General features: G+C 31.2%; 1 protein-coding gene across 1 annotated transcript in view; it reads right to left on the minus strand.

Annotated features, from left to right (window-relative positions):
* The window catches only part of LOC142326797 (uncharacterized), a 646,039-nt gene that overhangs the window by 234,136 nt on the left and 385,792 nt on the right, over positions 1-26,111 (minus strand). The window contains exon 3 of the mRNA XM_075369512.1: positions 3,964-4,166. Within this exon, the coding sequence (XP_075225627.1) occupies positions 3,964-4,166 (203 nt within the window). The remainder of the gene's footprint in view (positions 1-3,963; positions 4,167-26,111) is intronic.

Genomic DNA, 26,111 nt, shown 5'->3' on the forward strand with positions numbered 1-26,111 from the left:
TTATTGTTGTATTACCATGAAAACAAAAACCTAATTTATACATATATATATATATATATATATATATATATATATATATAAGGAATACTTGAATTTTTTACTAAATGGTTCAGTAAAAAATTCAAGTTGAAATTAATCGTGAAAACTAAATTTAATTAAAAATTTCTGTAAAGTTATTTCATTTAAAATTCTTTGTTTTTTAAAATTATATATTTTTTTTCTAACATCATGAAATTTGTTCACTGTACCGTCCATTGGATTGCCAAAATCTAATGCAACCCAAAACAGGATTATGGAACGAAATTTACATGGACTGTACAAAAACCGGAAAAATTCCTGTATTTAGCTTATTATAAACATCGTTCCATTTAAGAAAAGTATTTGTTAGGGAAGAAACAAAAAAATTTAGTTCAGATTCAAATAATGTTAATTGTGGTAGAATAGATTAGCATTATTCTTGTAACCTTTTCCTTCCAAAATATCCTAACATAGGATAACGTAGGGTTAATCCTAACGTAGGGTTAAGTTATAAAACCAATACTATCGTGGATACCGGTGTTCTTTGGTGGTTGGGTTTCAATTAACCACACATCTCAGGAACGGTCGAACTGAGAACGTACAAGACTACACTTCATTTACACTCATACATATCCTCATTCATCTGAAGAATTATCTAAACGGTAGTTACCGGAGGCTAAACAGGAAAAAAGAGAGAGGTTATAAACCCAAAGGTAGGTTAGGTAGGTTATTAGCGGTTCCAGGAAGGGTGGCTACCAGGGGTGGCGGTTTAGTCGGTAGTGCGCAGGTTTGCATACGCATATTAATAACGTCTTGCGACACCTCTTAGCGAGCCCGACACTGCTTAGGCTTCCGTAAATGGGATTCCCCATCTCTTTAACAAAAAAAAAGGGTACTAAGAAAAAGTGAATTGTATACATACTGTATAGTGTGTACTTATTAAGTATAATGGTATTAACTTAGATACTACATTTTCCTCAGAAGAGTAAAATAATGTCTTTTTATAAGATATTTTTATATCAGGTCATTATCTGATTTGATCATTTGACCACTACATTTTGATTTGAATTCCCCACGTTTACCAGACGTGATTTGGCCTCCCAAAAAAGATGACCAACCGCGATTTAACCGTAGGAGTGACTACTCCTACTCCTATTCCTCCTATCCTACACTTACGTGATTGTTCCCGACAGACCTACACTTTTATGAACCTACTCTGACCTAGACAGGTAGGTCAGGGTAATAAAAACGTCTAATGAAATTCTATGTAAATAACCCAGATGATTTTCAGAATGAATATTTATTTTAAAAAATGTTGTCTAAGATAAAAGCCACAGCTTTAGAATAATTAAGATATATAATCAATCCGTGAACTATATTTAGAATATTAATCGATATTGGAAGTACCAGATCTTTTGTAAAAAATTGTTGGTTTTGAATATTTAAAAAAAAGTCTTGGTAAAGAGCCATTTAAAGTAACCATAGCACGTCATACGTCGAAAAAAGAATTTAGTACTTTAGTTCGTTTTTAGAAAATATGAATAAATATTATTTATTTAATTTGCATACTTTAATTTACTCTTAGAACTAGATAATTTGAAGGAAATTAAAATTAATTTAAATTTTGTAAATAAGAAATTAACATGTAAAATTATTGTAATGCCTATATGTTGCGACATCGACGCGACCCGTCGATGTCGTTAACCAAGGCCGACCGCCTTGGTTAACAGCGTTGCAGTAGATTTTAGAGCGAGGGTGGACTGAATGTGTTCATAGGTGATGAATGAAGACAACACCTTGTTGATTACTCAAGGATTGTTTAATTGTACGCCGTGTTGGCGTACAATTAAACTAATTTTGTAACATAACACTTGTAACTTATAACTTAATGTTAAAGATACCAAACATAAACTAAATAAAACTTAAAGTAATGTTTATCCGAACAAGAATTGAGAATGTCCATCTGGACGCGACCGCCTTAGGTCAGGTATGAGTGCAGACTGGTTAGAAGACGCTACGTACAGTGCTCGAGGGAGCAGCTTGTGACGTAGAGTGGCGTGATGGTCTGACAACCACAGATTGCAACGGGCACCTAGCCAACGCTAAGTTTCAGCAACCGACGGCAAGAGGGGGTGAAAACGTAACAGTAACAATTAAAAACAAACGCTGATATCTTTCTAAGTTTATTTTTTTTCTTTAGCCTCCGGGACTATCGTTAAATACTGCTTCATAAAACGCCATACCTGTCCGGTGGTCGAACCCGGAACCTCCGTATGAAAGGCCGAGACTTACTACTCGCGCTACGGAAAATTTTGGTTAGAAAAAAACTATCAAGTAATTTATTATTTACTGTTTATCAGAAAAATTTTATATTTTTTTTCTTTTCATTTTAATTTATGCTTTATTTTAATTTTTCGACGTTGTACAACTAAACAGTTAATATTTCCATTAGAAATCGTAATAATTGTTTTTAACAAGATGATAGATTAACTTTAAACTATATATTTAATAATAAATTAAAGTATTATGAAATAGATAATTAGAATTATTTTGGTTAGGAGTGTATTAAAAATGTTTTTAACATTCAGTAATGTATTTATTTTTGTAATTTATAAAAATGTAATTTAAGGATAATTTTCTTTAATTTTTAAAAATAACTTGTCCTATTACATTTGAAAGTTACGTTAATTAAATCATCCTGCTGCATACTCAGATAAAACAGTTTTTCTCTCGTAACTTTTTCCCTTCTCTGGACAGTTAGTTTTTGCGACGGTAGATAAATGTATCTCACTTCATTAAACATTTCACAACAATTCAATACAAAAGCGAAGTAAATTAATTTCTGTATGTTTTTAAATGTAATTTCCTTTGTTATTTCTCCAGTTTTAATAAAAAAGTAGCAAAAAATTGAGTAGTCTTTTTCGAGGAAATAAATTAAATTATTCTATTAATGTTTATTGGACTGAATTATTTATTTTTTTCTTAATAAAAGCAATTAAATAGTACTTAAAATTATATTGAATATCAAAAATAAAAGTAATAGCTTCTATGTTGGACTACACAATCGTACACAGACCTCTATCGCCCAGAATTAATTAACCCTTAATATTTTTTCTTTAATATTGTTATATATATTTGATTTATTACAAAATTTTTCCCGAAGTGTTCTAAATTATTATATCTGACAAATGAAACATACGATGATGTTTTTGTAACCTAATATTAAAATTTATTAAGAAATATAATCTTACTGAAAAAAATATCAATTTGATTTTTGTGCAACATTACACTATTTACAAGCTGAAATAAAAGACTTACCATCAATCGTAGAAAAATTTACTTCAATAAAAATTAATAAAGTAATGTAATTTATTTTGTTGACAAAAATAAATTTTCAGAAAAACGTTCAAGAACTGTTCTTTTTTAGAAAACTGAAATTATATCTCTTTATAAAAGTATAAGTTACATAATAAAAATTTATATCTTTCACTGGGATAAAATAGAGGTTATCCCTACTTTAAAAGAAGTAAGGTAAAATTACCAGAGTTTACGTAATTAAAATTACTTTATTACTAATATTATAAATATATGTGTCTGTATATATATATATATATATATATATATATATATATATATATATATATATATATAAATATATATATATATTTATATATATATATATATATTGTATTTATATTTGCTATATTGTAGTCATTAGCCAGTTGGAAATTGATAACGTATGAAAGGATGCTTGACTGGGATTCGAACACTGGACGTCCGCACGAAATACCCAGGCGGAGATCTATTCTGTCGGAGTCGGAAGTTTTGCTTCAAAAACAACAAAAGTTCATGATCGTGGAAGAAGTAGTTAAAATATTATTATAATATAAATAAATAATAAATCAATTTTATATTCAAACTAAGTAAAAATTTTCTTCTACTGACATCTATATATGCTCCTGGAATTGTATAGTTTCTAAACGGAGGTCGCCTGCCTTTCACATATTGAAAAATTTTCCTTCCATGTCTTAACCATTCCACCTTGTGTAACAATTCATGTGGAACACTGTAATCACATTTCAGCATTGCAGAGTTTCCCAGAGACACGTACCGTGGTGCTCTTAACTCTACATGGAAGCCCCAACTACCTGAAAAATTAAATAAAAAAATAAATCTTTACCTTCTTTCTTTATTGATTTAGGTTTTCATATAATATCCTTCCTTACTTGCTTATAAGAATACAATTATCTTATATATATAAGATTATATATATATATATATATATATATATATATATATAAGATTATATATATATATATATATATATATATATATAATGATTTCTTCATTGTTTACAAGATAACAAATTACAATCTAATTAAGTCTTAATATTTTAGCGATATATTAAACTTATTCTGTGTTCTGAACATCTTATTCTACCAGTTTTCATTGGAATTTGTGACATTATTATTTTTACGAAGTTTTTAGACCACTCTCTTGCACAGTATATCCTATTTCACAATTCAACTGCAGTATTTTTCGATTTATTAAAAAAACACAGTGGATACTGGTATATTTTGATGGTTGGGGTTCAATTAAACGCATCTCAGGAATGGTAGGCCTGAATCTGTACAAGACTACAAATCATACATTTCATCCTCTTCTCATTGGGCCATGGGGGTCGCTAATTGTTCACTTTTTTTTCTCTCTCTACTTCCCTGAGCCGGTCCAACTGTTTGGTATTATGCCACCCACAGAAGTGTCTGTTTACTCTAACGAGCCTTCCCACCTACCGGCTGGAAATCCGGCATGGCAGGTCGGCTCGCCGGTCACCTCTTTCGAGTTAATTTTTGTATACCTTTTGACACCACTTGTTCACAGATTGCAACGTACACATTAGGAAAACAAATAAAGAAATGTTTACAAAAATAAAATGTATATAAATATATATTTTTTAAATTTATATTGTTGGTGTACATGGCTGGATCAGGATATTGAGAAATTCACAATTGAAAATGTTTTTATAATTAAAATGACAATAAGAATAATAAACAAATAATAATCAAAGTAATCACAACAATAATAATAACAAATGCCAATAATACATACAAAACAGAATTTAAAGTAATCGTCTGGATTTATTTATATTATAGTTAGTTAAATATTGGAAACCAGAATTCACTCCCATTGCCAAAAGACATTAGCATGACCGCTAGTCTTAACACTTTTAGCCACTACTATTATATTAACAAGAATAGTACAATAAATAAGATAATTATAAAGTTCTTTCACTCCAATTCAAATACCTTTGCTGTTCACACATAAAACTACCCTAACAATCTATGAATAAAATTTAATATATTAACTCTTTCACTTCTTGCTAATCTAATAGCAACTCACCGAACCACTTCTTGTTTTCATGTACAGGAATTACTTGTGACGTCACCGTAATCGCGTCGAACTCTTAATTCACTAGAAATTCGCTCCTTCACTGACCTCCTCGCTGAATACTCTCGCTTAACTCATTTCGCAGACTTACATCTCGCAGAACTACTGCCATCTGGTCTTCGGAGTATTTATACTATCTTATTTACTATCATTTTTACCTGCAGAACCAGATTCCAGTTGAGCGTGAGAACGATCGACCCAGCCCTTTCATTCCCATGCATTCCTAATTGGGGTCTGGTAACTCTTCTCACGGAACAACAATATTTGGTCGTGTCAATGGGCAGTATTTCAAAGGATGATTGTTAAACGGACCTATTACCTTTACTAAAAGGGTTTCTTTTAGCCCCTTTCTGGATTTATCCCATTATTATATTTACTTCTAGTTTCCTCTTAATTGAAGGGAATCCGTTACTTAGGTCTGTTTTACCGGTCTTTACAATATTATAATTATATTAATGAGATTTAAAATCTGTTTTCGTTGTTTTTAATTTGAGATTTACATTTTTTACTTTTTTTGTAGGAGCAACAAAATGTGTACATTATTCCAACAGGTTTACATGTAAAATCAACTGTTTCTTATTCTGTTAGTTATTGTATTTTTTAACTTATTTATTCTGGAATTCGTTATATTGCCCAATTGTAAATTTTTTTTTTTGTATTAAAACTTTTTAATTTCTTGCCGAAAATAAAATTAACTATTACTAGAATAAATTTAACAACTTAGATTTTTATTTTAAAATTTAACAAGACAAGGATTTGATAAAGAAAACCAGTAAAATTATAAATAAATATGCACGCCTGCGCGCGCGCACACGCACACACACACACACACACACACACACACACACACACAAAGAGACATATGGACATTAATTAGAGCTATTATATAATTGTTGTCTAACTAAACAATATTATATATTACGTAATTAACTTTATGTATCAACTTTAACTAAAACAAATATATTTAACAATACTATTAATTTTATTTATAGGATCGATCAGTTGGCTAACATAATTACATGATATTTAAAAAATTTGATTAAATCGTAACTACTATTTGAAAATTAAAATTATTACAGAAATAAATAGATTTCTTTTCTACGAATTGAAAAAATCAGTAGACCTTGGTGTAGGGAATGTAACACAGGGTCTCATTACATACACATACATAAATACACCCGAAATACACTACACTCCTTTTAGAGAAGTCGTGTAAAAAATAGAAGATTGGTTGCGAACATATAACAACATTCCCGAATAACTGTGATCTGTTAGATCGATAGTTTAGCTGATGCATGCAAAATTTAGTCTTTAACCTACTTATAAATACCGCGTTTGAATTTTGAAAATCGGACGATTGTTTGCCGAGATATTATAAGAGCATCCCGTTGCACCTCCCGAAACATCGCCTTAAGGGCACGCCGCTTGTTACCACTTGATGGTGATTATCGGTCTAGCCTCGCCTGAGGTGTTCGCATCACCTTATCACTTTATCCTTACACGCAGTCCCCTCGGAAAGCCCATTTTTATTAAACATACATTTAAAAAAAAATTATTTAATATTTTATTTAACGTAAATTTAATTGTATTATTTTTGTAATATTATTCATTCGATTAATTCGAATCATTTAGTTCAAATCCAGCTCACACAATGATACAGGCTCACAGTTCACAATTCGATAAATTTTATGGCAAATGTTCGCTACTTCATTTATATATATATATATATATATATATATATATATATATATAACTTATTGCAATGTACACGAATAATTGTAAAATTACCGGATAATTATTTTGTATAGATATAATCTAACTAAATTTAACCTACACTTGCTTCGTTCGCTAGTTAGGTTAGCGAAGGGAAAGCGAGCGTAGGTTGAGTTTGGTTAGATTATAAGTAATAATGCGAATATATTTCATTTTCCAGTTAACCGGGCGCATTGCAATAAGCCTGATTTTTCAATTCATCAACGACATATACATATTTATATAGCCTATGACACCCCAGTAACGTATAAATTCCAACGAGGGGTCATACATCTAAATCGGTTTAGCCGTTGAGCTGCTATGGTGACACAAATATACATATATACATACACCCTAAATTGTCCTTTTTGGACAATCGTGTAAAAACAGGTCTGGTAATTCAAAAATTTAGTTTGAAAGTTTATTAAAGAAATATTTTATTAATGAATTATATTTTGAAGAGAAGTAAATGGGAAATTAATTAAGACCACTGTCCTTCATTATAAAGCTAAACATGACCAGTTATGCTGTCACAACTGTACCGAATTAATTTACTTGAAATTTTAATTGATTATAAATATCAACAGTAATTTACATAAAATCTTGAACGGAATTTCAATCTATTTATTTAACTTTTTTTTTTAATTTTATTTTCATAAATGAGAAATTTGTTCATTTCATCTTCGCAATCTTTCTTTGTTATTAAATATATTTAGAATTTATAAATTTTTTATCTAGATTCGAAACATTTTTTAATTAATCTTAAAATAGGAATAATTTAGTCTTATATTACTGAGCTTTACGAGTGGAAATATATAATTTTAAATAAATTATGCGATAAATTTAAGTAAATGACAACAAAATAGAGAAAGTATATTTTATATTACACTGTATTCTCTTATCTTAAAGTGCCACATAATACAATTATTTACAAAAAATAAACGTGTAATTCATCACACAAATACCCACTCCCGCGTGCACACACATGGTATTTACATATTACATGCCAAAATATAATAATACTAATATTTATTAATATTAATATATGAATTATATATGATAAAGGATTATAAAATTTCACGATAACGTTTTATAATCTATTCCCGTATTCTAATTTAATATAAAATACGTTTAATTCATAGAAGTAATATGCCTACACATAAATTGGATGAAACATAAAGTACGTGTTTTGAATGGTACATAAACATGCAATAGAACCTTTTAGTTCATTACCAGGAAATGTTCAGATTTATTTTCCACAACATCTAAAGAACACCCTTTACTTACGTTAGTTAGCTGATTAACTTGAAACTTTATAAAACATAAATTAATTTGATTTCATTAACCTTTTTGTTTCTATTTCTTTATATTTAAAATAATTAATTTGTTTATAAAATACCCTTACTTAAAAAAAAAAAACTTTTTAATTAATTTAAAAAAATCATTATTGTATTTAATCTTCAAAAAAACAATGTCCATTAGTTTCAAAATCTATATGTTTGTTACCTTAAAATTAAGCTGAAAAGATAGGGAATAACCTAATTTTAAAAATCGATTGGAACATTCTATTTGAAATATTTACGTAACTGATTTAAATAATTGTAGGGCTTGTTGCCCTACTCATGAAATTTAACCCAACCTAACCCAAACCAAAAATTATATACTTCCTGCTAACAACTTACATTTTGTACTGTATAAAATTTTTACTAGCTGTTTTGTACCATTCAAATTAACACAATTAACTGTTTGTATAAAAAATAGATTGTTATTTTTTCAACCGAAATAGGTAATAAAAACATTATAGATTCAAAATATCTGCTATTACCCTGTTGTTGAAAAATTAATGTTAGAAAGCACAATAGAAGGTACTATTCTGAACATAGTTTATTATGTCGCGCCTACGTAAAATCTCTCCAGTATCGATCCTACCAGTGACGAGAATAGCTAACTATCTAGTGACGAATAATCTTTGTTTTATGATTTAAAAATGCTTTCTAGGAAGAGATATTGATTGGCAGCTTGTTACTATGATTACTATGACTACAATCAATGCTAATTGGATAATTGATATGGATTAGTCTATCTTTCTACAACTACATTTTGAAAAATATATGTATAGTTCAGTAATAAAAGAATACCAGGAATTGATTTTGCACGTAGTAATCTTATTTTTATTTTTTTAACCAGTTCGTTTTACGTCAGCTCAACGGCGTAATTGTTGGGAAACGCTTTCCTTATATTTTTGAAAGAGTAGTATTTAAGTTTATTGGTTACTTTGGGTAAATTTATCGTTATCTGTTAATACTATAATCATTAAATAGATTAAATATGGAAAAGCAGTAATATTCACCCATTTGCTGAAAAAATTTACAAATGCTCATTTCAGAAACGCAGTAATATATCAGGTATTGAATATTTTGTGAGAGAGTTGACTGAATTAATTCTGTTATGTTTCCATAACAGAATTACTCTTGGATTAAACTCTTGGCCGGCCTTTGTAGCGCGAGTGGTAGTGTTTCAGCCTTTCATCCGGAAGTCCCGAGTTCGAATCCCGGTCAGGCGTGGTATTTTTACGCGCTTCAAAATTGCCATTTCATCTCATCCTCTAAAGCAATACCTAACGGTGATTTTGGAAGCTAAATAAGAAATAAGGAAAATCTCTTAATGGATTTTTTTATTATTTATCTGACTCTTGACTTTATTATTTGTTATCTGTTATCTTTATTTTTCTTATTTTCTTCGTGAGACTATCTTTAGGTGGTCTCCTGACACGTTAGTCTTAGTAAAAACTTTTATTTATGGTCGAAATTCTTTTGGCGACTGATTGGAAAAAATAAAATACAAATAAAATTTCTTTATTTATTGTAGAAAAAGTATAAATAAAAGATTTTGTAAGGGTAACGTCTAATTTCAAACTCAGACGTAAAAATTTAACTTCAGATTTTATTTCTTTAGTAGTTTTTTTTACAAAGTAATGTTTTTCTAGTTAAAATAAAACATTTTGTTGTGTTTTTTTTTTTATTCAGAGGCTCATGAAAGTTGATAAATGCAAAACCGAAGGTGTTATAAATCCTTTTCGTTCGTGTGGAATAGAATTTTGTATGGAGGAAGTGTTAGGTCAAATTCAAAATTTGGCACTATGACCTCTGTACTTGAGGCACTGATATAATTAAAATTTTGAGTAGGGAAAATTTAAGTTTATTAAAATGATTCTCCTGTTCTAGTACATTCTGAAAAATAATTCATACAAACATACACATGGCAATTCTTAAAATAATAAGTTTAAAATCATCATTTCTATTGCATAATAATTTTGAGGTAAAATATTAATTAAATATTCTTCTAAAAACAGGATGAGACTGAATTACGTTATCTTTTGAGTTTGTTTCTAAAAATATGTTTTCTTTAAATTAATCTATTTAAATAAACTCTTCAACGACTTCAGGTATATAAAATTAATTGCAAGAACTACCACCTCATTGAGGTTTTCTTTTTTCCTTTCTACCACAGGAGTAAAACTCTTGAGGTGTCAGCCTGCAGGTAGTTTAAGTTAAAGTTATGTAAGTGGGTACACGTGTATATGAAAGATAAAGATGGAAAAGTAAGTTGGGAGTAAAAGAAAAAAAATGGAAAGGGTATAGTAATGTAGAGTTCCCTAAAGGAATGTTATGGTTACGTTAGCAAAGCGTTTTTAATCATAGTTAGAAGCCTGTCTGGTGTTCCCTCTGCTTAATTTCCCATTTTTCCTTTTTATATAATCATCTTCATATCTTTTTAATAATATTTACATCTAAAGGAGTTTCTTTCTTATCTAATTTGCATATAGTCTAGACCTTTATACTAAATAAAAATATTTTAATTTTACAGCATGTTAAACTAGAGAAAACCGCTTCTTCTAAAATTACTTTTTACGACCAAATCATTTTAAATAATGTGGAATAAATAGTTTCTTATAAATATATTTTTATGCATTGTTTGAATTGAAATACATGAATATTAGTGCAGTATTAAAAAAAAAATAGCAATAATTTCAGTGGATAATTAAATCGTAATTGAATCATCTATCAAATAATATTTAAGCTTAATATTTCGTGAATAAAAGAATTCAATGTTCTGTTTGAGAACCACTTTCGTTAAATTAATATTAATTAAGCAGATTACAATGAAAGAAGACTGACCATGAGATCATGGAATGCATAACCAGAAATGCTTAGAATTTTATTTTCGACTCTGCGTTTTGCTGCTGCCAAATATGTTGTTTCAGCATGGTTTGCATATGCCCAAACAGGTGGTTAGACATGCTGCTTAATTACTGGTTATCTTATCTTAAATCTATATCAGTACAAAACCTTTAGCCATTTGCTTGTAGAACTCAAAAAAAGTCTGGAAAACTGTAAAATACTAATATAAAAAATACTAACTCTGTATTGTCTATACTATAGACATTTTTACAAAAACTTTGGATATTTTATAGGTTCATGGCTAGAAAAATTCCACTAGAACTTGAAAGACTTAAAAGTAGATTATCAAGGTTCATTTTATTTCTATTCCACAATATATAAGTTGGCAACTTAAGTTGGGTAATGTGCTCACGTATCCTGTCTGGAGAATATATTATAACCAGTAATTAAATATGATGAAAGCAGTTTAATCTTCTAAGATGGCAAATACACCTAATGTATGATAAATTTTTTTTTTCTGAATCTGTGAAATTCTAATCCCTCAGTATGATATATTACAAAGAATAGGACAACTTTGACTAGAAGAATTAACCTTGTTTTAGCCAATGACAAGGCAGTTAATGCCAACAAAATCTGGAAAAATGTCGTATGATCTAAACTTGTATAATAGGAAAAATGTATTTTGCGTACAATAAGAATAAGCAGAGGATTCTTTTCTTGGTTGCTTTCTGTGGTAATAGGATCAGAAAAATTTATTTATTAACTTTACGGTGAATTTTGTATTTATATGTAACTAGTATGCACATTATTTTGTAACCCTTGTAGATTCTATTCAAATAAATCGAAGATCAAAATAATAATGGAATATATATTTTTTTTCATTAAGCAGTTTATAAAAAAAAAACTTTTCAAAGATAATCTTTTTCTTTAGATAAAAAAAAAGTAGCAGCAATTAATTCAAAAAGGGATTTTTAAAAGATTTTTAGACGCCGTAATACTAATAATAAAAAAAAAACTGCTAACACAGTTGTAGGACTTTCACGTCACACGGCTAAAGCCACGTTCCGGGAAGTCTTACAACTACGGGTTGTTTCTGATGTACGGCTTACACAACTTAATTTAAAATATTTATAATTTTATTTAAATATAGTATTTTTTTTTGTTTATTTAAATCAATGATTTTAACTAAAGCGCGCGCGCATACCGTATTTAACTAGCGGCGATGGCTACCACTAACTAAACTAATGTAATTTCACAACTTACGTTGAACAAATTTCGCCTGTACAGTCGGCAGACTGGTGTAGCCTTGGGGCTTAACACACCAAGTACCGAGTCAACCGGGCGTTCGAGTTTGATACCAGTCAGATCGAGTTACTTCTTTACGCTTTAACTATTTTTTCATTTTTTTAATTCTACCGCTCACCTGAGACCGTCACAACATAACGGACTACTACAACAGCTGTACGTTCAGTGCTACCAAACTTAATGAAATATAAACTAAATGAAAAAAAAATATAAAATTGTAAAATTTGGTTGACAATCCTGTGGAATTTTAAATTTCCCAGTCCAAATGGACGAGTTTGGTATCATTCCATGACGGTTGATAAAGGAAGACTGACTGTTGAACGGCGCGTAAAGATTGTGTTGCTTTTTAATGCAACGAAATGTGTGGTGCCTACACAAAGACAGTTTTGTGCACATTTTCGAATTCGGTAGTTGCCCTCATTTAAAACTATACGTCAAACTTACGAAAAATTCAACAGGGATGGCTCAACATTTGAGATTTAGCGCGAAAGGTCTGCCGATGTTCGTTCTCCGTAGAATGTCAAAGGTGTCAGAGCAACGTTGCTGAGGAGCCCGGGCATATCAAAAAGAAAAGCAGCAACACAACTTGGAATTTCTAGGTGATCTGTGCAGCGAATTTTTAAAACAGATTTGAATTTGTATTCGTACAAAATAACATATTCCTAAATTAACGGTTGACCACAAACATCAAAGAATGTCATTCACTGAATGGGCTGTGAACCAAGACGTATTGTTGAACAATGTTTGGTTTTCAGATAAGGCACATTTTCACCCAGGCGAGTTGTTAATAAACAAAATCTGCGTTTTTGGGCTTACGAAAATCCACACGTAGTTCTTGAAAAGGTGCATCACGCTCCAAGAATTACGGTATGGGCTGTAATTCTGAAGTCACGGGGTAACAGGGCCTTTCTTTTTTGAACAGACAGTGAACAGTGAACGTTATCTAAACAACCTGAGTAATAATTTTGTTCCTCAGCTTCTTGCAAAAGGGTTTCAATTAGAAAACGAGTGGTTCATACAGGATGGAGCCTGACCACGTACAGCTAATGTTGTTTTAGACTCTCTGTATGAAACATTTAACACAATGTTTCTTAATCGTTTTCCGTGTGGACAGAACTGGCCCCCGGACAGTCCTAATTTGAATCCGTGTGATTATTCTCTTTAGGGAATTTTAAAGGAAAAGATTTTCCCTAAACATCCTCGTACAGCGATCCAACTGCGAGGACTAATTGTTGAGGCGTGCTACAAGATAACAAATGATATGTGTTGTCGAGTTAACAACGTTCGTATTGAAAGTGTTGCTAGACGTAATGGTGGTCATACTGAACGTGATAATCAGAACATAATCTCCAGGATATTTTAAACGCGTTGTATTTTAATTTCCTGTATTGCGATTTAAATAAATATATTTTATCAAAACCAAATATTGGATCATTTCGTGCGCCAACTTGTATATTCCTTAATATTAAATATATATGTATGATTTAGCTTTAGTTTGAGCAATAACCTTTAGGTTAACCATTACCCTGAAGTTATTTTGGCTAAATTTCCTTTTTTTTCTGGAATAGAATATCCAATAAAATTTTATAAAAATGTTATTATTAAGCAATTTTTATTGTCTTTAATTATTTCTCCCTATAATCTTAAAATGTATTCCAAAAAATAAATTTAAAAAACAAAAAACTGTTTCCATCCGTCCGAGGTAGAATTACCTGTTTGAAATTTAAAACTTCTTTTTGAAACAGCAGGTTAAATATTCTGTTTACATTAATTTTTATTCCTTAAAAATACGTTCTGAAATTCATTCTTAGTGAGTGTTAAAACAATGGGTATGCTCTTCGTTCAATATAAAAGCAAAAAGTCCTTCCTTATAAAAGATGTTTGTTTTAAGTTTATCTTGGTTTTTGTCTGCAGATAAATTTATTAACATCCTAAAGGAACAGATTACAAAAACTTTCACCGGAAGATGGTTGAAATTCTCATTCAGAATTTCAAAAAGTATTTCATATAGGAGTTGGCGAAAGTTTTATGAGCTTTAAGTTTGGCACCGTTATTTTTTTTTTTAGATAGATGCATCCTGAATGAATGAGTGCAAAAATGTATTTTGAAGAATACAATACAATATTTTATACACTTAAAAAACTGTACATCAATCTGATGAATATCTGACATATTTAGGGTTAAATTATCTTAAAAAAATCGTCTCAGATTTGTGTGTAATTTCATGAAAAAAATGTATTTCCAGCAAGCTATGAAAAAATTTGATTTTCATACTGTGTCTACAGATAAATAAAAATATGCTGCAGCTAATTTCATTTATCTTACACTTAAATTTAAGCCAACTGGTGTATTGATGTAGTTAGACCTTCAAAAACCTAGATTCCAGGTTGGTCTTCTTCTAGGTTGGATTCAAACTAGTCTTAGGTTCAATTCCTTTTATCTTTTTAGATATCATTATATCTACCTCATCTTTCTCGAAAAGTATTTGTTGTTTCATTTCATTATCATAGAAATAGAAATAAGATATATTTATTCCGTTAAGTGAATTCCTTGAAAAATTTATTGTAGTACTGGCTGAGGTGACAAATAAGTCTAATTTATACATCAAATTATTTTACTTTTATATTTTGTTATTTTTTAATTATATGAAAGGTTAAAACGCAACAAAAGTTAAAACACTATCTAAGTAAAAGGTTTTCAACTAGGTAATAAGAAACTGCTAGAAAAATTAGCAAATCTGCTCTAAAAATGTTAATTCAAAGTTATCTAAATTATTTTATCATTTATATTATATTCTGGGAAATAAATTACAAATTTTATCGTTTATAGTTTTATAGACTAACAACATTAATCACTGTTTTAGGAGCGGAACTCAAGATGTATAGATTTCTTATAAATAAAAAAAAGTAACGTCACATAAAAAAAATCAGAATTTTCATATGATTCCGCGTATAGGATGACGGAATTCACAACGTTACATACATTTTTCTTTTAAAATATCCCAGGCCAAAAGTGTTGAAAAGTACGCCAGATAGTTCCCTAACCACTCTCTGTACCTTACTCGCTGCCTACATAATATGGAGCTGGAAAGACCTCCTCCGGTCGAGCCAGACTCTCAAATATTTGACTGTGGGGAAGGATTTGACTGTGTGCCCATCCAGGATAAAAGATATTTCCCTAATTTGCTTCCTATCCTCCATCTCTTCTGCCTTAGTTTTATCCACAATAATCTCCGAACCATTTGACGCCATCCATCCCCGACCATAGCGAGCGCCTTATTTCCTGTCCCCATTATATCTTCCTCCATTCTCCTTACAATCGCCATCGCTAAATCATCGACGAAGGCGATTGGTTGTACTTCTGGAGGGTAATTCAATCCTAGAACCCCGTCATAGTTGATATTCCATAACAGGTGCCCCAAGACGGATCCCTGAGGAACTCCTCTTGTCACCGCTTTCACTGGTGCCGATCACCGCCCTGTCTCTGAGGTACTCCTGAACTAACCTCCTCAAATAAGGACGGAAACCTCTCCTCTTCAACTCCTTGTTCACCGCAGACCACTGAAGGCTATTAAAGGCATTTTTAACGTCAATTAGGAGGACCGGTATTTTCCTCGTATGCCTACTTCTGCTATCTATATCTCCTATATATATCCTGGCTAACAGCCATCTATATTAACCTTATCATTCAGCAGAGCTCTTTATTAAAAACAAATTTAGAGTTTCTAATTTTTGACGGCCATACTCTCGCCTCTGCATAACAACGCCGTCAGGGTAACAACAGGCCGTTACTGCCTTGATGCCCATCTGCTTCGAATAAATATATATCTTTCATCTAGATGTGTCATTTATAAGGCGGAGAAGAAGAGTGTTATGAACTGGGAGCATGTAATGAATCAGTATGATTTCTTTAAAAATTGTAAAGGAATATTCATTGCAAAGACCTACTGGCTAGCACGAAAATTAATGACGTATCAAATTAGTGTATTTGTTAAAATAAAATATATTTAAAAGAATTGTTTAAAGAACTGTGAATGATTGTCTGTTGGAAAGATCTATTGGCGAGTACGGAAGTTACTGGTTTTGTATCTAGATTAGAGTATTTTTAAAAATAAAATATATTTTAAAAAATTAGATTATAAAAATATCGGTTTTTTAACTGATGAACAGCGTCAAATACTAGTTTTTTTTTTGTTTTTTAATTAATAAAAATCTAAAAGAGACGTTTTTGTTGAATCTAAAAGTGCCGATTCATGTAATATTCTATACTAATAATATTTATTTTATATGGCTTAGACTAAAACCATATAGCTATACAAATTTTTATATTTAAAAAAAAAACTAAATTTTATTGTATCTACATATTATGAAACTAACTTATCATGAAACTAGCATAACATAGTTATGCTTGTTCATAATAATAAATCAAAACAATATTTAAACTAAAATAAATGTTAAAGAATATTTGGTCTAAAATATTTAACAATATTTTTTAAATATGGTCAACAAAAATTATTATTGGCCGGAATCGAAAAATAAGTTAATGATACATTTTAATTTATATTTTATTGCAGAATTCTTTAAATCATAACTTACTGTATTTAAATGAATCCATTTGTTTTATATATCAGAAGTATTTTTATAATTATCAACTCAAAATTTAATATGTTAAAATTAATTACATCAAATCTCAGTGACGATAATTAAAAACCGAAAATTTATTTTTATTTATTAAAATTAAAAGTACTCTGAAAATAAAATTTATGTTATCAGAGACAATAAGAAAAAGAATCTAGGGTTACGAAAACTTTTATAACTTTTTTTTCAACTACTGATGAAGAAAGAAAGGTTTTGATATTTCACTACAAAAAGTGTTTTGAGGAAGCTTGCTTTCTTTCAGAGTTCCAAAAGAGAGAAAAAAACTGTATTACTTCTTTCTTTTTTAAGCTTCTATATAATATATTTTTCTTTTAGATGTTAGTGGTGAGTAGAAAATGAGTTTGCCGGTTTTACTAATCCGTTTTCAACCTCATTTTAAAAAGAAAGAAATAAACGGAAAAAACCTAATATAATTGACATATTTTAATAAGAAACTTTATAAGTACGGCATAAAATCTTTTGTAGATAGTTTTATTGAGTTCAATTGTATATATGATTTTATTTATAAATTTGTTTTTGTAGATTAACTTTATCTAATAAGCAAATATATATATATATATATATATATATAAATAATTTGTGTGTGTGTGCGCGCGTGTGTACCAATTATTTTCAGGATTTTACAGGAATAATCAAGATTCTATAATATTTTTATTAATTTTGTTTTGTTGTATATTGTATATTGTTGTTTGTATAGATAATTTTTTAAATCATACTTGTAAATGCGCTCCTTTGTATAAATACAAACATTCGCCTCTCTTATCACAGAGTTCGTTATAACTAGGTTGGTACGAAGCGACGAAGTCAACGAACTACGCGTACAGTTATAAACATGATCTAACAGTGAAATGTAAATGGGGGAAAAAATAAGTGTGGAAACATTATATTTCATTTCAGTTAGATTAGTAATAAAGAATACATTCAAAAAATTCCTCGATATCCTATTGGACAACGGTTTTTTTTCCATTTGATGCACCGCGGGACTCGAATATGTCATTTTATTCATTTTTTTTTAATGTACCTTTACGAATCGCGCCACTACATAGCAGTACTTGATAGTACAAGGTTGCGTACAACAACTTGATAATGTATACTTGAAATAATAAAATTTAAAAGAAATACACTACAGCTTGTTTTAATAGTAAATGCTGTTAAATGAAAGTACTGAAGATGTAGAAATTCTTTCAATTCCCATCACTTCTTTAAAAAAAAATAAAAGTATAGTTTACAAATGATTATACTAATTTTATTAAAAAAGGAATAAATAAAACAGAAATAAATTTGATTGGTAAAATCAAATTTAACGATAAAAATTGAGGGTTACAGTTACAAAGTATAAGTGCAATATTACATCATGGATTTTCGATCCGTAAAGTTCATTATACTAGTTTTATTAAAAAACGAAAAATATATTATGAAGTGAATAATATGACTATCAACAAAAAAAATTGGCCGTGAAATTCAATTTGTTTGTTCTAAGGCAATAAATTTTAATATTAAATCCATAAGATAACAATCAGTAATTCATAAAAAAAATAAAAGTATAATCGAACAAAACGCAGTGATATTCACAAAAAAATAATACAAAGTGACATTTTAAACCGTACAATAAGAGTCTCGCAGATATTTCTTGAGTAATCATCCTCTGAAGAAAGAATTGCTTGACTGCGGACCCGGAGGTTAAAAAAAAAAGTAGATATTTCTTGAGTGATTGTTGAGCTATTACGCGAGGCGGTTGTGTTTTATGATGCGCTGTACTTGCTCTTCAATTCTACGTATTCCGTTGTTATTGTTTTTGTTTTGTTTTGTTGTTCGTTTCATTGTATTTTTATATTTTTTTGTTCATTTTTTTGGAGTTTCCTGGTTACTTTTGTCGTTTTACTTTTTACGTTATTATAACCTAATTGGGCAACCATATTGTTTGTTTACATTGGCCCAGCTGTTATTTGTTTGATTTTGACTTTGAAATATTTCTTGTTTTTGGATCTACAAATTTTTGTAAGTTATTGCCGTTATGTCTGATTCTGGTGGATCTCGAGGTATGGTCCAGGCCACGGGTAAGGAGTCTCTAACCTCTACTGGCAAGTGGAAGTCTAGTAGAAGAGAACGGGCGGTTCGTGGACCCCGGGGAGCACGATCCGCAGACGGTATGTGTAGGCCATCAGAGCTTTAGGATGCAGAGTCGAGTCAGTTGTCAGAGACTCTTCGCGTGCGGAATAAGAGGAGGAAGGACAAGTACTCAGTGCATTCGATGCGGCGTCAAGTCTGCTACCTCCTCGATATCCGATAGTGATGAATGTGGTGATTTCGTTGTTATTGGGAGTGATTTTTCCGAAGAGGTAGGACCAGGTTTGATTCCGGTGTTACCCGCTCGACAAGTCAAGATGTTCATGATGGGTGGCGACCGTCAACCGAGTCGGTGACCAAGCGGAGGCTGCGGTCTTTTCCCTCGTCTGCGAAGGGTGAGAAGAAGAGTAGGGAGGACAGCCAGAACTTGCTAACCTCTATGGAGGAGTTGCCTTCAGCTGGAACAAGGTATGAGATGGTGATTCGGGTGGAACCCGTTGAGTCTGTAGCTGAAGGCGTGAAGAGGAAGGGGAATCCGAGTGATGATGAGAAGGGGTAGAGGAATGGATTGGTGGCTCTTTTAGAAGCACTGGAAAGAATGAGCGACAGGTTTCGCAATGCGGTAGATAAAGATACCAAGCGGGAGTTACAAAGCTTCAACGGGATATGGTCGAACTGAAGATTGGAGTGGCCAACAATAAAGTAGACCCGTTGAGCATGGTGTTTAACACGGTTTGCAGTGTATGTGGTGCTGGACCTACGATAGGTGTTGATGTGGCTACTCAAACTCCTAGGCGGGTAGGGGCAGAAGAACTGAAAAAGAAGTTGGATGAGGGCGTCACTGATGAGGAGACCCTATACTGGTCACTACTCATTGGGCTGAAGATGTTTTTAAGATGGTACGTGAAGTGGATGACCCCTTTCCTGAAAAAGTTGGTCGGAATGTGGTACGGCTTCTTGACCTGCATGTTGCTATCCAGGGACCCAAGGGCAGGGCTTACAGGCTGGTCCCGATTGTTAGGAGCCTAACCGACAAGAACAAACTTAGGAGTGGTCAACTTTTGATCGACAGTCATGGAGCTAGCAGTATATTCTGTGATGAGGAGATCAATGTAGGGGTACAACTTACACGATAGTTGTGGACTCCGGAGATGTTGATGACATGATATCAAAGTGCTTTAGATGCATAAGGAAGCTCGCCGACTTGGGAGTAGAAGCGCCTTATGTGTCGCCTACTGGGTGGCCGGGGGCCTTGCTAAGCGTCTGCTGGAGTGTGATGGTAGGCGAGCAGGAATCGAACGACTTCTCTATATGGAAGAATCTCCTGGAGAACATAAGGCGACGAGGCATGAGGATTCACGTACCATGTTGATCAAGGCTGCAGGACGTAATTTTGCCGACCTGCTTTAATCCGTTAGGGAAGGCGTAGACAATGAGGTGGCTGAAGTATTCTCAGTTAGAAGGTGGACAGATGACGATGTTCAAAATCGTGTGCGGGCGAAGCAAGCCGAGGCGCTGAAGTAAACCATCAGCCACAAGCTCGAGAGCGTTGCAGTCTGTGAAATTGGTCGGAGGTCACGCCCGGTGTACTATCATATGAAGAATCTAGGGCACGATGCCAACGCTGACAGAGTGGCCCAGTCGGTGGCGGCGTTTGCGGGCTGCAACATAAGTTGACAGTTACCTCCCTGCGGTCGGTCCTGGTTTCGAGGCCCAAAGGTTGACGGCAGCGAAGATGATCCCGGTGGGATGAGGTGCTACAGATGTGGAGAGAGTGGGCATGTCGTAGTGAAGTGTGGGTGCACGGACCATACTAAGTTTTGCTTCCGGTGTTATGGCGAAGGCCATAAGAGCCCTTATTAAGGGCGGCAAGAGTCCGGGACTGGACGGAATCCCTGTGAAGATCATTGTAGAGACCCTGCCGGACAAGATCTTACAGGCCATGAACACAGTTCTTAACAACGAGTGGAACCCTGAAAGGTGAAAGGGTGCGAAGACCGATGCCGGACGGCTATGGGAGCTCCTCGGAGTCGTCGTTCGCCGATTCCCTGGGGACTTCGCTCTGGCTATTGTAATTCGGTGACAAGAGCGCCCGGATGAATGCGTAGGGGCTGTATACACACCATGTGGATTAGGTCTGTCCCCTGCGTGACTAGAGAGGGGGAGGTTTTTTAGCGGGTGAGAGCCCCTCACTTGCCTTTTGTTAAAATGATAGTATCATTTTAACAAAATGATACTATCAAAAAAGGTAAGAAACTTCATTTCCATTATCAAACTCTGTTATTAATTTAGAATTTTCTTTAAAAAAAATACTTGTTAAATGTATGTAATTAGACAATAAACAATGTTTAAGCGTTTCATGTAATAAGAAAAAAAAATTCGTACAAAACTCTTACCGGCCCGATTTCATTTATTAAACAACGAATAATACATATCACAATTAAAGAAATAATACAATTCTTATGATTATTCGTTGTTTAATAAATGAAATCGGGCCGGTAAGAGTTTTATAACATTTTTTTTTTTACTTACATGGAACGCTTAAACATTATTTTTTATCTATTATTGTATATTTATCGCCTATCACATACATTTAACATGTAATTTTTCTTAAAGAAAGTTTTACATTAATAACAGATTTTAAAAATAGAAATGTCGTGTCTTACTTTTTTTGATATCAGTATCGTTTTCTTAAAAACAGTTTTATTTATATTAACAGAAATTTTTGTTTTTTGAGCGGAAGAAATGATACATCTGCGAGACTCTTACCGTACGGTTTACAATTTCATTGTAATTTTTTGTAATATTTAATATAACAGTAACTTAAAATCTAAAGGTAAACAAATTATTCATATGTTTAACAACAAAGTAATAAATATTTAAAAGTAAGATATAATACAAAAATCTACCATATATTTAAGAAAATATTTAAAGAATAAATTCATATAATTTCAAATAATAAAATATATTATTAATTTTATATTATAACGAGTATAATTAAATTTTAATTAGATTTGTGGGCTAAAACCGATCGGAGATTTACAAAAATGATATTAAATATATATTTATCACAGTACAAAAACAAAATCATCATGTTATCTAATTATAACTCATTTTTTTTTAAATATCAGTTTTTATTGATTTTTATAATTTATTAAAAAAAACAAAAAAAAAATGGTAAAAAATTATTCTTTTTTACGCACACACGCGCGCCCGTATAATTAAAAAGGAAAATTCGCAGCTTTTAAAAGATTAAATTAAAGTAATTTATCGATATACCACAAGTTTATACACAGTGCTTTATTTAATTTGTTTAAGACGTATTAAATGTTATATTTCCATTTAAGACTACTATCAACTAACAGATCCAAAGTTGTATTTACAGGAATAACACTTATTAATAACAGAAGGGAGAGGTCTAAACAGTAGAGAATATTATATGATTAATCTGAAATTTAACTAAAAGGATTTCATTTTCAGACCGTTTGGGTAAAACAAATTGTTCGTGCTATATAAACATATTAGAAAAACGATTAACAGTGTTTCTTTACGTTTATAAGAGAAAATCTCAATACATTTATGAGATTAAATCGAACGTCAATGTGACCTTATTTCTTTCGCCGTCATACTAAAATTACCTCTGTTTGAACGTTTTATAAAATGTTTCTTTTATTTATTAAAGTGACTTTATTAAAGTGTGTAGTATATTATTCAGTAGATTTTACCTGTCTCACTCTCTCTCTGTCTGTCTGTCTGTGTGTGTGTGTGTGTGTGTGTGCGCGCGTGGGCACACGCGCGTTGTTTAAATAAAAATGTAGATTTTCGTTTGTACAAAATCTATATCTTCACTCTCCGAAAGTTCTTCACCGATTTCTTTTAAATTCTGACACAACGTTGCATTCGAATATGCGCGTTTTTATATTCCTACTATTTATATACCTAATCATAATTCATAATCTATTCCAAAATTGATTCACCTCTTTTTAATACGATGAAAATATAAACAAATTGTTACGTTTTTCCCTATAATCGGATTATTTTTTAAATATTCTAATTGAATATAACTTTAAATTTTATTAACTCTATATAAAGAAAAACGTAAATGTTTGTTTGTTCAAAATCTAAATCTTCTAAAATTCTTCAAACTTTTTCAAAATCTAAATCGAAAATTCTTAACCGATTGTTTTGAAATTTTGACACAGCATTGCATTCGAATACGTGCGTGTTTTTATTTACCTACTATTATATAGTTTTCACACTTGTGACAGGTGAAAACGTGCTTTTTTGTTAAAAAACAGCGCTATCTGTTGGACGTAAAAGCAACACACGCTATACTAAATATTTACAATTCCATTTCAATGTTTCCGATATGTGTGACTGCTATAGCCTAAAAAAACTACTGGACCGATTTACGTGCGGGGAAAAAAGGGAGAAGGAAAAAATCGAAAAAAGTAAAAAAGGAAGAAGGGGAAAATATAAAAAATGGGAAAACGGGGAAAAGAAAATGGAAAGGAAAAAGAAAAGGGGAAGGAGGAAGGAGGAAAAGGAAACAAGGTTAGAGAAATGGGGAAGAAAATGGAAATGGGTGGTAAGGGGGGCAATGGGGAAATGGGTAAAGGGAATATGATACAAATGAAAATGTGAAAAGGAAAAGTGGGAAAAGGAAAAGGGGAAAAAGTAACGGGGGAAAGGGAAGAAGGGAAAAGGGAGAAACGGTAAAAGGAGAAAGGATGAAAGGGAAAGGTTAATTTTGTAAAGTTCCGTAATGTTCATTTTGTTAATGTTTTATCAAACTTTAAATTGTGTTCATTTAATTGAGTAGATTTACTCAAATCTAGCAATACGGAAGCATTACCTGATCTGCTAGTTTATAATATAATTTGAAATTGCAGTAATGTAAATAAAAAAAAAAAAAAAAAACGAGATACTTTACATGTAATTGAAATATTCATCAAAGCTTTCTTCAAATAAATTGAAATTGTTATAAAGAACGCAGAAAAGAACACATTAATTATGTTATAAATAATTTTTTTTTTCTAATGGCTTGCAGGATGTAATTCATCAAAAACAAGCTACACAGGCAATGTTTTTATTTGTTTGGTGACTAATTCTATGTAGCGAATATTGTTTCATTTCTGCTCAGCATACAAACTAAGAGTTAGTTTTGCCAAGATTCTTGTTCAGATTTCTTTTATTCAGGCGCTGTAAAACAAGATAGCAATCTCACTTTACAATTCCTTCTCTAGTCGGCAATATAAGAAAACATTACACCTAAAATTTTACACTTTCTCGGATTAATATTTTATCTCATGTTTTAATAGTATTTTTTTTTTCTGAAAAGTATTTGCTCTTTAATAAAAGTTTTTATAATTTGAAATAAAATTCATATCTCAATTTATTTATAAAAAAAAAAATTAATTTAACGAATTTTTTTACATAACTTGCTATTAAATCAGTACTGAGCGTATGATTGATTAGAAATTGAATTCAATAAATGTATTAATTAATCTATATCTATCTAAATCACATATGGATTTGAAGTAAAAATAAAATTTCACTAAGGAAAGTTTTCACTAACTAGAGTAACATTTTTTTTCCAATTTATAAACTCTAAAGACTTTTAAGAATGCGTGTACTATAACTGGTTTTATATTACCGTATGTAATTACTGTATGAATTTTGGTGTAAAGAGTATTGGGTTACATCCAGTTAATGGGATTCTATGGATATTAGTTGTCATAAATTTGGCGTTTAGTTTATTAACTAAGTTAATATTGATTTCTTCTTATTTACTTAACCTTCTAATTTTGGATTTGTTTGTTTTATCAGAGCATTTAAAACTTGTTTCATTAACCATCATTAGTTTTTGAAGTCTGTGTTAACATTATCTAAACTCAACTTCAAAGTTTGGATATTAATTTATTACGTCCTTAGTGAACTTTTCACTGAACAGACTGTGAACCAATTTTTTTTATGAATGGATTTCTTTACGACTTGGGTTTTCTTTAATTAGTTCTACGGGCATGCTCTTTAAGTCCTTGGCAAGACAAGAATGGGTAGCTATCTCAGTCAGAGGAAGTAATTGTTAAATGTCTCATTTCACCCTGATTTCGTTTAAGGTGTCGTATTGGCACCACCCTGTAATTGTTGGGAGAGCAGTCGTTCCTTTATTCCGGTTTTGTAGGGGAAGTGAATGATTCTATCCTTTTGTTTTTTTTTGGTTTTTTTTCAAGATTGCAAAAACAGTCAACCTAGGTGGTGATTAGGTTCTTACTTGGTAAAGCCAAGTCATCTACGTCTCGTAAAATTAAATCCAATATTATTTCATAATGTGCTTTATTCAACTATTCTGTTCTAATTAATGTATATATATATATATATATATTTTTTTTTTTTTGTGGGGGGAACCAAAAACACTTTCGCTTTATCATCGCTCGGTTTAAAATAATTACAAGAGGCTTCTTATAGGATGTTAAAATATTATAATAAAATAGCAAAAATAGATATAAAAATAGCAGAATAAGGTTAAAACTCTGATGAAAACTGAAATAATAATAGGAATAAAATTGAAACAGTAAAAGAAACGCAACATATTTAGGATAATACATGAAACGAGATTAACAAAATAATATCAAACTTTTGATGGATTAAATCTTAAGTATATTAATTCTTTTTAGAAGTA

Source organism: Lycorma delicatula, chromosome 6 (genome assembly GCF_047948215.1).
Source record: "Lycorma delicatula isolate Av1 chromosome 6, ASM4794821v1, whole genome shotgun sequence".
Lineage (NCBI taxonomy): Eukaryota > Metazoa > Arthropoda > Insecta > Hemiptera > Fulgoridae > Lycorma > Lycorma delicatula.